The sequence below is a fragment of the Cydia fagiglandana genome, chromosome 4 (genome assembly GCF_963556715.1).
Source record: "Cydia fagiglandana chromosome 4, ilCydFagi1.1, whole genome shotgun sequence".
Classification (NCBI taxonomy): Eukaryota; Metazoa; Arthropoda; class Insecta; order Lepidoptera; family Tortricidae; genus Cydia; species Cydia fagiglandana.
This window is the reverse complement of record NC_085935.1, coordinates 20,913,360-20,929,259: the sequence shown is the minus strand read 5'-3', so window position 1 is coordinate 20,929,259 and position 15,900 is coordinate 20,913,360. Positions and strand designations below refer to the sequence as shown.

The window sequence follows — 15,900 nt, the reverse complement described above, 5'->3', positions numbered from 1 at the left end:
TTCAATGATTCGTTTAGGACTAGGGCTCGCGGTCGAGTCCGTGTTTCGTTTACACGTTTCGAATACCCGTTTCCGAATAACACGTACACGGTTTTCTGGCCCGTTCCGCACGTGTAATTAAGAAACGTGTAATTGAGATCCGTCTCCACGGATAAACGGGTATTCGAAGAAACGGATCTTATTTACCCGTGGCTCCGGACACGTCCTTGACGAGTAGTGAAGGAACGAGCCGGCGCGGCGTACTTAAGAGCTACAAATAAATAGACAAAAGATTCATGACGAGTTACCGTCATATCTAACCTTATTCCGTGGTCCGTAGAGTCGAAATTCAACAAACGGTTTAAATACTCGTAACCCTTTTCTGAGCAGGTAGTTTTTGCTTGCAATGTTGCAATACGAGTAGAAAATTAAAAATACAGTATACCTATGCCACTTATCAAAATAGTATTTTGTATAAGACTTCAAATACTAATACTTTGTGGTTTATTATTAATAAATCATTTGCTTCGATATATTTGCTTCTTTAATTTTAGCCGCTGCATTTGTTACAATTTCATGTATGTGTAGACAGGTTCTCCTTAGTACACCGACATAAAGCTTAGAATTGGCTATGGCAGGTCTGATAACGATTTGGGATGCTACTTGTTTTCGGCGATATCAGACAAAAGGGTATTGGAAAACAACACGTTAAATGGAACACCACCGGCCGGCATTTATTACCTGAACACTAGTGTGAAAGTGATCCAAGTGAACATGAATGATTACGAATTTTGAGATCTATCTTAATGTATTTAACAATATAATTGCAAGGTAACCAAGGTAGCATGGGTTTTTAAAGTTCTCGCGTGAAATCCTGAGTTTCAAATGCCGCTTTTGTGTACTTTTTTTTGCATCGTTGGTGGATTTGCTGTTCTCGCGCAACAGTTAGGTAATTGATAAAAATAACAAATGACCACAAAGTAGTAGTAGGTGTATTTATCTGCACACCTATTCTTCGCGAAACTACATAACTTACACCATTATAGGTATATAAAATGTGTTTCTTTGATTGAAATGTAATATGTAATGAAATTAGCTTAAAAGCAATAATAGTACAAAAATTAAGGTTCTAAACTAGGGACGGGTAGGTTTAAAATTAAAAATAGTAGACTATATAGAATAGGAACACCTACTTCCATTCATTTATTGTATAGTTGGCTAAATATGATATATTAACACATGTGTTAAAACTGTTATAAATAATTTAAAAAAGTTCTTACGCCAAACGAGTTCATCTTAAGTTAACATTCAATACTAGACCTTGCATACCCAGACCTAGAGCATTGATTGGCTCAAACTGTTTCGGATCCGTTCGGGCCGGTGTTAAGTACCCGTGTAAACGGAGATACGTATCTGAGAAACGTTTCTTGGGAACGTTTCTTGGACACGTATCCGGATCCCGGCGGTTCCGTGTAAACCGTGTTCTTAGCACCGCCGGTCTTAAGAACACGGGTATTCGTTTCGGCGTGTAACACGGATACCGGGAGCCCTATTTAGGACTTCTTTATTTGGTAGTATAATAGCTTTAGATTGCACTTGAATTATATTGTTTTGTTCAGTTATTTTTGCCTCTAATGCACTGACTTTATTCACAAGTGTAGCCACTGTCTTTTGCAGCTCGCGTATTGCACTTTCTAACGTTTTTTGCGACATTTTGACAACAATCGCGATTAAAATAAAGTACGGAGCGCGTACGTGTATTAACCGCCCGAGAAGATATACGATATCACTAGGGAACTATAGGATACGATATCACTATAGGGAAATCACTTTCTCGAAGGTTAACTGCAAGAGATCCCTCAAAGGGATAAGTTCGCCTTTGTACTTCTTACTAATTGTATGTTATTTTTAATATGTCGTTTTGTACAATAAAGAGTTTACTACTACTACTACTACTTTATAAAGACACTAATCAGTCTAAGAAAATCATAGTAGTTAATTTTTTCTGAAATTGCAAAGAATTCTAACAGTTTATTAGTTACATTGTATGTATGATTTTTGACAAATGTATTTATTTTCGAATTCTCTAGATAAAAGTACCTACCTACTTCCTTTTTTAATAATAATTCAAGATCATAACATAATATCCAATATTATAAAGCATTCCGAATATTTACTTAATGCAAATTCTGTTCTATACATTTTAAAATGTCACATTCACACAAGGTTATTATTGCAATAGTCTTTCTATTTCTACCCCAAATTCTCGAATCCCTTGCTAAAAGTCATTGTTAAACCTACAATTGGTAGGAAAAATCGTCGGGTGACAAGCAAAAGTCACTAACTAACACCATTGAAATCACTGGACAAGAAACCGTGTTATAAGTGTAATAAAGTGCATTGTTACTTTAATTTTTTGATAGTACTTAGTGACTTTTGCTTGTCACCCGACAAAATGATTGAACTCTGACTCCAGGAACACAATGCAGAGCTACTCCAGCTCCGAATCCTCGATCAGCTCCGTCTGGTGGTGTCAGGCCAGAAATGCGTCGTCTGGATCTCCGTCTCGCTGCCCATCATCTTCACTCCCAAACAGACCGGCTTGCTGGTCAACCAGTCAAGGATTATCGTCAAAGTGGATGCGTTTAATACGCTTCACCACAATTCGGTAAGAAAGACATTTTAATTCACAAATGCTACTACTCACTTGAGGAGTTCTTAAATGATAAAAAGCTGACGGATTAAAATAGCACAAATACTAAAAATAATGATATACTTTAACCTTATTTATTGTGACATTGAATTTTAAATTATCGCATGAAATGTTTTTATTTTATTTACTTTGGAATGTTACCTATTTAATTTTTATTTACTTTTACAATGTTATTATTATCCGATTATTTTTTATTTTTTTATAAGTACATACTATTTATACGCAAAAATCTGCATTTAACCATACTAGAACGAAGATTTACGTAGTTATTGTTTACTTCATGCAAACATTTATGTAATCAATTTTATTTACAGGCACCCGCGCAAAACACGCCAAATATAGCAAAAGAAAAAGAACACCGCTTCAATAACATAGGAATCATCAACCAAGGAATGCTTCGACCTTACCTAAATCCACCAAAGAGGTTATACCTTCGAGCTCTACCCATAGACAGTGATAGGAAAAGAAACTTAATACATCCGTACACAGTATTTATGCACGAAGACTTATTAGAAGCAAAATATAAAGATAGTACCATTATTCTAGCGACAATGAGAAATATTCCTTCAATAATTCAAGATACAGATGATGAAGCTCACAAAGAAATCAATGATCTATGTGTTGAAATTGTTCCTGTAAACAATATTGTCTTTAGAAGTCTATGCCATGAAGTATACAACAGATTTATACCGACAGTGCTTATACCAAAGTCCTTAAATTCTATTATTAATATTGAAAATGGAATGAGAATGTCTTTTACTATAATAGGAGATAATATAGAACAGCCAGATCATGTAGATATAGTGACTTATTCTGAACAGTCACTGAAAGAAGATGATATAATTGAGAAATTTAAAAAATGCGTCATAGACAACACACATTCAGGTAAAAAGTTTCTTATCAATCATGATATGTTAAAGCAAAATCTTCAAATTTGCAATGGATTCCTACAATTTAAACTAAAACCAGAGAGATTAAAATATACATTGCTCAATTCCGAATCTTTCCGGCAATGTACTGTATCAGCGAAATGTCTTAGTGACACGGATTTCGAGTTTCCTAAAATCTCTTCGTCGAGTTTAGAGTATGATTGCAAGAATTACTGTAGAGGTTTGAAGTCTATTGAGGATTTGGTACAGAAGGTTGTGTCGCATCTGTTCTTTGAGATACATCGGGAGGCGACATTTAAAGATGTCTCGGAGATAAAGAGCAATGTGCTTGTTACTGGTGAGTTGTTTTTAATTATTTGATTGGGGCGGGTTATTCTTAACTGTAACTGTATTTTTAAAGTTTTTGTAAACCACAGGCAAATAATAGAAATTTCATTATTCTACGAGTGAAGATAGATCGATACTTTTATGTCCCAATCATAAAACATACTTCTAGCAGTTCTAGTATTAAAGAATGAGATAAACAAATGCTTATCTAATATTATGTGCTTATCAAATGCTTATATTAAATAGTGGTAGGTGGCCAATAAATTGGTACCTTCGGCCATAAATCCAGCCAGTTTGTTTTAGACTGAAAGAAACATTAAGCAGATTTTATTCCTCACAGTTCAATATTTAAAAGGCTCGAGAATTGTTTGAACTTATCTACCTACTTAAATATACCTTATACAGTCCAAACACAGCTCAAAATTCGATCTTTTTTCAGGCCTCAACGGCACAGGAAAATCCGCCCTCTGCCACATAGTCCAAAAAGACCTTACCGTCTGGTCGCACATACTCCACTGTCGATCCTTACGAGGCCGAAAAGACATTCCCGAGGCCTTAGGCCGCGCTATACTTATGTGCCAAGAGAGAAGCCCCTCAGTATTGATCTGTGATGACATTGATAGTTTAGTGCCACCGAATTTGGAAGGATCTTCGCCGCAAGACATTGCTTATTATCAGAGGTAAGTAAACACCAAAATCCTTGCAGTATCTTCTGTTTTGTCTCCTATCTCATAATTTAGCAGGGGTACTAGGGACAGCAGTGGTGGCCGAGTGGATATGACGTCTGACTTTCAATCCGGAGGTCGCGGGTTCAAATCCTGGCTCGTACCAATGAGTTTTTCGAAACTTATGTACGAAATATAATTTGATATTTACCACTAGCTTTTCGGTGAAGGAAAACATCGTGAGGAAACCTGCATACATCTGCGAAGAAATTCAAAGGTGTATGTGAAGTCCCCAATCCGCATTGGGCTAGCGTAGGGACTATAGCCCAAGCCCTCTCGCGCATGAGAGGAGGCCTGTGCTCAGCAGTGGGACGTATATAGGCTGAAATGATGATGATGATGATGACTAGGGACAGAGCAATCCCGAGGATCTCGGTCGAGCTATTCTGATGTGTCAAGAGAACAGCCCTTAATATATATAAATCCCGGCCTATTTGCGCTAGCCGTGTTGTCATACTTTTGATAAAACATTGTCTTTTGACTGCGACGTATATATGTAATTCCATACCTGAAAATTTCAAGTGTTTTTCGTCTTTGAAGAGACGAGAATGATCGTGTTGTGAATTTAATTCCGTGTTGTTTTAGTGCGATGTTCCGAAAATGGACATGAATAAGATTATAAGATAGATAGATAAAACCTTTATGCTGCAAAAACACACAATTTACAAATAGGTACATTACAAAACAGAACAAAACTCCTATTTTAGTTTTGTTCTGTACAAAGTTTAATTAACAATAAAAATTATAAGCCCAGTCTCATTGTCCACCCAAACTTCAATCCATAGACCGGTATACTATTCACTTTTGCTACAATAGTCCCAATGCCTGCTGCGACCGGTTCATGGGTGTCTATTGTTGCGCCTGTGAACGGGTTCCAGCAGGCGTTCTACATGACATTAAAGCTCTCCAAGGGGCCTCTACGTGTTGGATCTGTGTCCCCACGCAAGCCTATCAAAAAACCGGGATTATAGGCCCGTGATATCCAAGGAGATACAAAAAATTATAAAAAATACTTAAACACGAAAAATGGGTTTAATTGCTGTGTGCATTGAGCAAAAACATATAAGATGGTTTCCAAATTTATACGACATTTGGAAATACACGTACGTTACGTTATCGAATTTTGTTGTAATTATTACAGATTGGCGGTAGTAATAAAGCACTTGCTCCAAAGTTGCGCGGGCGTCGTTGTGCTGCTGACGGCGACCAGCGTGAACGAGCTGCACCCGACGCTGCGCCAGTTCGGGGGCAGGCCGCTGTTCACTGCGCACTTTACCACACCAGAGTTACAACAGGTAAATAAACGATTATTCATTGCAAACACACACTCGCACGCGCGCACGCACGCACGCACGCACGAACACACGCACGCACACGCATACGCACAGTATTTTACAAGACAATCCCAATACAGCTTAAGGTGGTTCGCCTAGGTTACTCAAAACCTAACTCTCGCTAGATGGCACCACTTTTGCAAAATTTCAGATTTTATTTTTTTGTGAAATGGTCTTGGTATTTGTATACTTAAAAGTATGTTTCGCGCACTCTTTAAGTAAATATTGAACTATTAAAATAAACATTGAATACTTCATTGTGCAAAAACCACCTTTTTAATTCGACGGAGTGTTGCTGTCACGCTTTTTCCTACTATTACTCACACATGCAAACAGTGTTTCCGTGATCCTTGTAGTAGACAATTTCACACAACGTAAGTATGTTGCAATAGCGTAACGGTATGTTCGTGGAAATACGTGCAAGAGGATTGGGGTTCAAGACTGGTGCGAGTAGGTAATTTCTTTTTGTTTCTCCTTTGTGTTATCTTACCTTTAAACCAGCAATTATTAGATATATAATTATTTATTTATATATTTGGATGGTATCAGAAACGGCTCTAACGATTTCGATGAAATTTGCTATAAGGGGTTTGATCTCTTAGCTAGGTCTATGAGAAAACGCGCATTTTTGAGTTTTTATGTTTTGTAAGCTTTGGTCGGTCTCCCAGATATTCAATCTCCGCTTGGCAACTAATCCCAGAATTGGCATGCGCACTAGTTTTTACGAAAGCGACTACCTGACCTTCCAACCCAGAGAGTAAACTTATTTGGATTAGTCCGGTTTCCTCACATTGTTTTCTTTCACCGAAAAATAGGTATCGGTGTATAAATAGGTAGGTATCAAATGCTATTTCGTACAAAAGTTCGAAAAATCATTGGTACGAGCCGGGGTTAGAACCCGCGACCTCCGAATTGCTTTCCGCTAGGCCAGCAGCGCTTCCCCCACATACTCAGTGTTATCAGGTTTTTAGGGTTCCGTACCCAAAGGGTAAAACGGGACCCTATTACTAAGACTTCGCTGTCCGTCCGTCCGTCCGTCCGTCCGTCTGTCACCAGGCTGTATCTCACGAACCGTGATAGCTAGACAGTTGAAATTTTCACAGATGATGTATTTCTGTTGCCGCTATAACAACAAATACTAAAAACAGAATAAAATAAAGATTTAAATGGGGCTCCCATACAACAAACGTGATTTCTGACCAAAGTTAAGCAACGTCGGGAGGGGTCAGTACTTGGATGGGTGACCGTTTTCTTTTTGCTTTTTTTTGTTTTTTTTTTGCATTATGGTACGGAACCCTTCGTGCGCAAGTCCGACTCGCACTTGCCCGGTTTTTTAAAAATCAAAAACGATTACTTATGAAAGCAGAAGAATATAAATGATCGTATTAGATTTAAAATTGTTACATATTTGCCGTAACTTATTTTTTAAAATGTGTTTATCAATTAAAAGACACGTCAAGATTGTTTACCTTATTTCTAATGCTAAAAAAAACAAACTATAGTAATAATTGTGTTTTTCATTCATAGACAAAATCCATTATTTTTAACCACAGGAAATTTTATACACTTCTTTTTAGGGTTCCGTACCCAAAGGGTAAAACGGGACCCTATTACTAAGACTTCGCTGTCCGTCCGTCCGTCCGTCCGTCCGTCCGTCCGTCCGTCTGTCACCAGGCTGTATCTCACGAACCGTAATAGCTAGACAGTTGAAATTTTCACAGATGATGTATTTTTGTTGCCGCTATAACAACAAATACTAAAATCAGAATAAAATAAAGATTTGAATGGGGCTCCCATACAACAAACGTGATTTTTGACCAAGGTTAAGCAACGTCGGGAGTGGTCAGTACTTGGATGGGTGACCGTTTTTTTTTTGCTTTTTTTTGTTTGTTTTTTTTTGCATTATGGCACGGAACCCTTCGTGCGCGAGTCCGACTCGCACTTGCCCGGTTTTTATTGCAGTGAGGATGTCCTGATTGTAAAAATCAGAGAGATTAGGTAGAGTATAATTTCTAATTATCTTTGTAAAAATAAAAGAATACGTGTAGCCCATACTTAATAATCGATGTATGATAATAAGAAAAAATAATTAAAAATAAAAAAACAATACGAAATTTAGGTGTAACAAAAATACAAAAAGTTATGTTCCAGCATACAATGACTGGGGATCGAACCGGGAATCTTCCGTTTGCAAGCAAAAAAGCGACTGTTTGCATAACACGCCATGATAGTTCTTAGCTAAGCTGACGAACTTCTCGCTTAGGTCAATTAACTACCTGTCAAATATCAGTGTCAACAAAACTGCACTAAACATGACGGCACTCCAAATTCGAGTCGTGGTCAGCCCGGCAACGTCGGAAATGGTATGGCAACGTCGCAAATGTATCTGTACACGGCATTTGTGACACACACATACGTAAAATTGATGAAAATTTAACTATGATTTTTGCATGATTTCTGTATGAAACATTGTTTTCCTGTTAATTTCGCGCAAACGAATATTCGAAAGAAGATAAATGCGGAAATATTTGTGTACTAATAGTGTGTAGTTACTTAATGAGCTTTGATTGAATTTTGTATGAAAAGCGAACCACCTTAAATAGCGTTATCTACAAACATTAAGTGACTCTTTATATGAAAATTACATTAAGCATTAGCTAGTGCTATAGTGTGCAGTCAGCATTAGATATATCGGAGCGGCCAAGGTGCTCACTAATATGTCTACACGTATTTGTGAAGGCGTTAAAGTGCGTGTTCAGATATTTTTAAGCACCTCGGCCGCTCCGATACATCATATGGGACATCATATAAACCTTGGGACACTTTTTTTCTCCTATTAGGATCAAAAGAGCTCATGATTCCGAGTAGAAATAACATAAAAAAATCCCAATTTTGAAAAAAAAAACTGTAGGGGACAACTTTATGCCTTGACCACAATTTCAAGCTTACATATACCTCTATGCCTTGACCACAATTTCCAGGAGGAGAGAGTGGAACTCTTCAAACATCTTATCAACAATAAGTTGCGGGAGCAATTTTTAGTGGAAGAAGATGATTTCACAAGATTGGGTGCCGCCACGGCCGGTTTTAGTATACGGGAAATCACTGACCATCTGAATAAGAAGATATTCCAAGCTGTTAAGAAAAAAAGTGAGTGACACACTTTATCTAAGGCGAAAGTTGAAAATGTATACACTCCATTCAACCCTTTACCACCAAAGATGTCAACTAATGCAAGCGGTTACAGCCCAATATTAACTTTCGTGCATTCCGATAAGTTTCAAAATGGCGCCGCGCAAGATAGACGTAGCGTTGAAAGGGTTAAAGTGAAAGTGTGTTTGATCATGCCACAACAGGGGGTATTACTTCAATGTTCTGCCGCCAGAGTGCAGCACTAAGTTAGCTAGTAAACCATAGAGTAACTTATACATCTTCTTCTTCAATTTAAGAGGTATCCTCTTGTCGGTGGAGTATTTTCCATTTCTCCCTCTCATAAGCCATAGCTTTGACCTCTTGATACGACACGACACCAGCTATTTCTTTTATTTGGTCTATATAGCTACGTCTTGGTCTGCCCCTGCCTCTCTTTCCTTCTATCTTGCCTTCTATGATGGTTTTAAAGAAGTTGTCGTGCCGTAACAAATGTCCAATCATTTTTCCCCGTCTGTTGTTGATGGTGTTCAATATCATCCTCTTCTCTTTCACTCTTCGTAATACCTCTTCGTTCGTTATCTTCTCCGTCCATTTTATACCTTCCATACGTCTCCAACACCACATTTCGAAAGCTTCCAGTCTTTTTCGGTCTCTCTGAGTCATAGTCCACGTTTCACTACCATAAAGTGCGATACTCCAAATATACACCTTAATCATCAACTTTTTGCTCTTACATGACAAACTAGATCTTAAGAGTTGCTTCTTCTGGTTAAACGCCTTTTTTGCCATGGCTATCCGTGTAACAATTTCTGGCGTACATCTGGAGTTCTTTGTAATTAAACTACCTAAATATTTAAAACAATCCACATTCTGTATGGGTATATTTTTACTTATACATACTGTGCCTTAAACTGTTTTATGACAAGTTTTCACATACAATAAAATATGACATTGTTGCATCAAGGCGGTTTGTTAACAAGGGCCTATCGGGAAACGCGAAAATCTAAATTTAGATATCTGCCTCTTTATCGCTCGAATATGCAAGATTGATAGAGAGGTTAGGTAACGAAATTTCAATTTTCTTTTTTCGAGGTAGAACCTCAGATTGTGATGGATAGTGGCAGTGGCCCCCTACGCAGAGTTTTACGTAATATTCCCTATATCCCCGGACCATGAAAAGTCTGCAGCGGCTTTGATAGCCGTGTGCACGCAGTGAAAGTGTCATTTATACGTCATAATTTCCTAGAAGTTGACGTTTAAAATAACACGTGCACTGCGTGGGCTATCAAATCCGCTGCAGACTTTTCATGGACCGACTCTAGTGTCATCTTAAAATAAAATCAGCTTTCTGGCCAATTTTAACCATGGTACTGTTACAGAATCTCATCCATCCGAACCCATGCCCCGGTTAGTGGAGAGCGCGATTGAGTCAGAGGAGAAAAACAACGCGTTTGACATCTGGGAATCTGTAGGGGGAATGGAGGGAGTTAAGCAGGAGCTCACTGAATGCATCTTCTGGCCTCTTATGGTGAGTTGCAGTAGGCCCTAAAACTACTAAAACTGGTAGTTTGACTATAATAAGTTTGTCAAATAAAATGTCGATATTTTTCTGTTAAATCGGTAAAAAATGTAAAATAAGTTTGTCAAATAAAATGTCGGTATCTTGGTTAAATCGGTTAAAAATGCTTCAAGTAAGTATTACACAAATGCACGTTTAAAAAAAAAAATCATGATTTTAAGTCATTTTCCCCTGGAAAACTAACCGTGACCATGGCGACGGTGACACAAAAAAATTGGTTAACCCTTATACAATGCAAATTTGTGTGAATGTCGTGGCTATATATCATAGATTTTGTTCACTTCAACGAAATCCAATTTTAAAATTGATCACTTCATGATCATGATATTGTTAGGTTAGGTTTGACTGTTTCATGATGTGGCCAACCGATCATTTCATGAAATGATCAATTCTAAGGTCTGATAATGACAAATACATTTGAAAAATTTGTTTTTCCGCAGTACCCGGCCCTGTTTCCGTCCCAGTCATGCGGGATCCTCCTATACGGAGCCCCGGGCACCGGCAAGTCGCACATCGGCTCCAGCCTGGCGAGGCTCCACAACATGAGCCTCGTCGTCGTGAAGGGGCCCGAGCTGCTCTCCAAATACATCGGCCAGAGCGAGAAGGCAGTCCGCGACGTGTTCGATAAGTATGCCCGACGTCCGTCTCACTCACACTTGAATACACCGGCAAGTCTAGTCGGTTCAATAGGCTATTCTACGCTTTTTATTTTAAGTTTATTTAGTTTAGAGATAGTTTGTATTATTATTTGTAAGCTAATTTAATGTTTTATATTTACTTAATAGTTCTACACTTTTACGAAATAAATTTATAAATATTCGTATAGCTTCGATAGCCAACTGGTATTTTTATTTCATGAAAATTATATGCAAAAAAACATGTTCACGCCAAAAAGGCAGCCGCCCGCCGTTATCGTGACGTCATAATAGCAGTGCAGTAAAAAATTAACGTCAAATGTTCAGTACAAACTTTTCACCGTTGTTACAAATTTAACACTTATTTTTGCTATTGTGAGTGTGAGTATAGTGACGTCACTCATGAAAAGAAAATCGGTGGTCGTCGTTTTCGGTCACGTGATATACAGATAATTAAACCACGATTTTAAATTTGAAATTAAAAATAAATCTGATGTCAAGAAGATATTATCTCTCTCTTTCTGTTACTCCCATTTAAATAACTTCTTTTGTGTTGTGTTTGTTCGTTTACAGCTTATTAATCTAAAGTCTGGAATGTTCAGTTTAATTTGCTTTTTTGTTCCAGAGCGGACTTGAAACGGCCGTGCATATTGTTCTTCGATGAGTTCGACAGTCTAGCACCTAAGTAAGTCAGCGCGTTGTAAGTTTATGCCTTGTGTTCATACAATTATACTTTAAATTATACTTTAAGTCGTCTTTTACCTGTTCTATTACTAGTTATAAAATTTTGCAAATATCTGTCTAGTGGGAGTTTATGGAGTCCTCCGAGATGACTTTATATTTTCATGTTTTATAACTTCATATACACTAATCGATCGTAATACTGATATTACCATTTAAAGCGTACAGTGAAAACGATTACACTTTAGGGCTGATTTAGACGGCGCGCGAACTCGCATGCGATTTAAGTTACATTGCGGACTGTCGGTTACGTCCAATTCGACCGACCGATTAAAAACCGTAATGTAATGAAAGGCGTATGCGAATTCTCGTATCGTCTAAATTAAATTGACATCGTCCAACACGATCCTGTGTTCTGTCATCAGACGCGGCCACGACTCGACAGGCGTGACGGACCGCGTGGTGAACCAGCTGCTGGCGCGGCTCGACGGCGCCTCGGGCGGCGCGCGCGGCGCCGTGGTGGCCGCCACCAGCCGCCCCGACCTGCTCGACCCCGCCTTGCTGCGGCCCGGGAGACTACAGCGGCACATATACTGCGCTCCGCCTGACCGGGTACAACTAGCATCAAACACGACTCGTATTGTTGTTAGACTGTTATTAGGACAGCTGAACGTGTGGTGCGTGATGACAGTAATCGTTTCGACTAGTCGCCCCGACTTAGTCGATCCTGCGTTACTGCGACTGGGTAGATTACAGAGGCACATATACTGCGCTCCGCCTGACCGGGTACAACCAGCATCGAATACGACTCGTATTGTTGTTAGATTATGATTAGGTCAGCTGAACGTGTGGTGCGTGATGATAGTAATCGCTGCGGCCAGTGGCAATGACTTAGTCGGCCCTGGGGCCCATTTCTCGAACGGTATTAGTCTAATATTATTAGTGTGTTGTCCTATGATTTGCCAGCTCGTGGACTAATAATATTAATCTAATATTGTTCGAAAAATTCGCCTGCCGCCTTAATGCAGGGGACATTAAGGCGGCAGACGTATTACACCGGCATATACAATTTTGCCAAAACTGATTTTCAATGAATCGCAACATTAATAAAGGGGTTTGGTTGTAACCAAATACGTTTATGAATAACGATAAAATCAGTATTAAGTAATAGTAACATCTCTTCTTCTTCTTCTTCCTCGTTCCCTCAATGCTGAGGATCGCGACCACATGCAACATGTCCCCACTGATTGCGGTCATAAGCCAAGTGAACTGCACGGTGCAGGCTGCCGCCACTCGCCTTCTTCATGGCGTCAGACCATCTCTTACGAGCCCCACCTTGAGCGCGTAATAGTAACATAGAGGTACCACATTTTGTTTCATGTCCCACAGAATGACCGTTTTGAAGTGCTTAAAACGCTGAGCAAAAACGTAGTCCTCGAGGAAGACGTGGATCTACAACAGTTGGCGGAGGTCACCGAGGGCTACTCACCGGCGGACCTCAAGAGTCTACTGGTCACAGCGCAACTTGGTAGTCTAGAGAAACAGCTGGTGAGTTGACCTTACAAGTTTATTTTAAAAAGTCGCTGAACAAATGTTAGTCAGTCTGAGGAGTACAGCCTACAGTTAAATTTATTGCTCCAGTTACAAGCCCCACCTGGTATAATTTAAAATCATTTTCAGTACATCTGGTGCTACATTACGACACCGGTGCTATAATAAGCTCATTACGTAACTACGTCGAAAATTTAAAGGGTAATATATACTGCAAAACGCTAGACGATACACGTGCGAATAGGTAATTCGAAACACTTCCTTTGATACGTGCTTTTAAATTCGCTACTCGTTGCGAATTTCCTGTTTTTCGCACTTTTATCGTAAATAACTATAATGTAAGTTCGTTGTTTCAGTTAAGCGGAGTAGAGAAAGACTTGCAATCAGTGGTTGTGAGGAAGACAGACATACAGAGCGCGCTATTGGAGACCAAGCCTTCGCTTTCCAACGAGCAGAGGGTCTTCTACGACATGATGTATGTTGCATTTGTTATCTACGTTGCTATTTATATTAACCTCTTGGGGTTCATTGTCCTAATACTAGTGCAAATTACCTCCAATGAAATTTAAATCTTAATGAAATGGAACAGAGTTGCTTTTGTTTGTTTCGTTTGATTTTAAAACAAAACAAATTCAACTCCGTTTTCTTATACCGTTGATCCAATTCGATTGCCTATTTTCCTTGTATGGTGGGCCGCTAGAGGATATATCATAATTTTTAGCGGGTTTTTCGCGAATTTTTTTTTCTTTGCTTTTTGCATAGGCTTTTGAAGTAGGTTACAAAGGTCTTATTCGCAGATAATCGATGTTCCAGCAAAACGTCAAAAGATTTGAATAACTCCCCGACGAAAAATCTATGAAAAAGTACACATCGCGTTTTGAACACATATTTTGACTTCTTGTGTTCAAAACACGAAAGTTTTAAATGTAACATTTCTTTTTTAGACGGATATTATGACTTATTTATAGTAAAATATTTTTTCACGTCATTTTTGTATTGTATTAGTTATATTTCTTTATTGCACCCTTTTCGTGGCAGTATGCTGTATGTACACCCTGCACGTCGCGAACAAAATGGCCAATAATTAGGATTCTATAGGCGGTTTTCTGTGACCCGACTTCATTTCTAGTCGGGTAATACATTATTTGTTATCATGAATTACAAAGGCATTATAAGAAGTATAATAATGTAAAGTCCATTCCAATAGAACTTGCAATGTATGTAAACAAACCGCCATATTGAAATTGTCTCTGAATGATGAATTTGCTAGTGATGGGCAAGAGTCTTACTTAGTCCTTTACTTAAGGCCGTAACACACTATCGCACTGCATCACGAACTTGGTGCGTCGCATCCATAAGTGAGAGCGAGAAACAGATATCTCTTTCTCGCTCTATAGTTCGTTTTTTTTGCATTAAAAAGAACTTGAAAGAAGGTAAGCGATCTTGACATGTCTTTTAATTGAAAAACGCTTATTAAAAATCAGTAACTATTACTTATGAAAGCAGAAGAATATAAATGATCGTATTGGATTCATAATTGTTACATATTTGCCGTAACTTATTTTTTGAATGTGTTTTTCAATCAAAAACAAAGACATAAAGATTGTTTACCTTATTTTTAATGCTAAAATCGAACTATATATCACTTATGGGTGCGACGCACCAAGGTCGTGGTGCGGTGCGATAGTGTGTTACCATTTTTAGGGTTCCGTACCCAAAGGGTAAAACGGGACCCTATTACTAAGACTTCGCTGTCCGTCCGTCTGTCTGTCACCAGGCTGTATCTCACGAACCGTGATAGCTAGACAGTTGAAATTTTCACAGATGATGTATTTCTGTTGCCGCTATAACAACAAATACTAAAAACAGAATAAAATAAAGATTTAAGTGGGGCTCCCATACAGCAAACGTGATTTTTGACCAAAGTTAAGCAACGTCGGGCGTGGTCAGTACTTGGATGGGTGACCGTTTTCTTTTTGCATTTTTTTCCGTTTTTTTTTTTTGCTTTATGGTACGGAACCCTTCGTGCGCGAGTCCGACTCGCACTTGCCCAGTTTTTATGTCAAACCATATCGAATAATTAAATACCGAAAGTAAAAAACAAGTAGATACTTATTTTTAATTTGTTTAATCACGATTCTTCACGATCAGAGGAAAAAACGGTACTAGAAGATGATGTATCACCAGTATTTATTATAAAAGGTGCCGTTATATCATCTGTAGCCCTATCGATGATGCCGTCTAAATTTTTCATTTTATTCTCTTCCTCTATGACGTGATACACGCATTTTTTCCACTGGTCTGCTCCGATTCGCGATAAGCTTTCTGCCAAC

General features: G+C 38.6%; 1 protein-coding gene across 1 annotated transcript in view; it reads left to right on the top strand.

The window, feature by feature from the left end:
* The window catches only part of LOC134664039 (peroxisomal ATPase PEX1-like), a 34,071-nt gene that overhangs the window by 5,170 nt on the left and 13,001 nt on the right, over nucleotides 1-15,900 (top strand). The window contains exons 3-13 of the mRNA XM_063520603.1: nucleotides 2,456-2,647; nucleotides 3,007-3,919; nucleotides 4,349-4,589; nucleotides 5,776-5,929; nucleotides 8,950-9,118; nucleotides 10,501-10,649; nucleotides 11,141-11,328; nucleotides 11,961-12,020; nucleotides 12,442-12,628; nucleotides 13,406-13,564; nucleotides 13,924-14,042. Coding sequence (XP_063376673.1) covers nucleotides 2,456-2,647; nucleotides 3,007-3,919; nucleotides 4,349-4,589; nucleotides 5,776-5,929; nucleotides 8,950-9,118; nucleotides 10,501-10,649; nucleotides 11,141-11,328; nucleotides 11,961-12,020; nucleotides 12,442-12,628; nucleotides 13,406-13,564; nucleotides 13,924-14,042 — 2,531 coding nt within the window. The remainder of the gene's footprint in view (nucleotides 1-2,455; nucleotides 2,648-3,006; nucleotides 3,920-4,348; nucleotides 4,590-5,775; nucleotides 5,930-8,949; nucleotides 9,119-10,500; nucleotides 10,650-11,140; nucleotides 11,329-11,960; nucleotides 12,021-12,441; nucleotides 12,629-13,405; nucleotides 13,565-13,923; nucleotides 14,043-15,900) is intronic.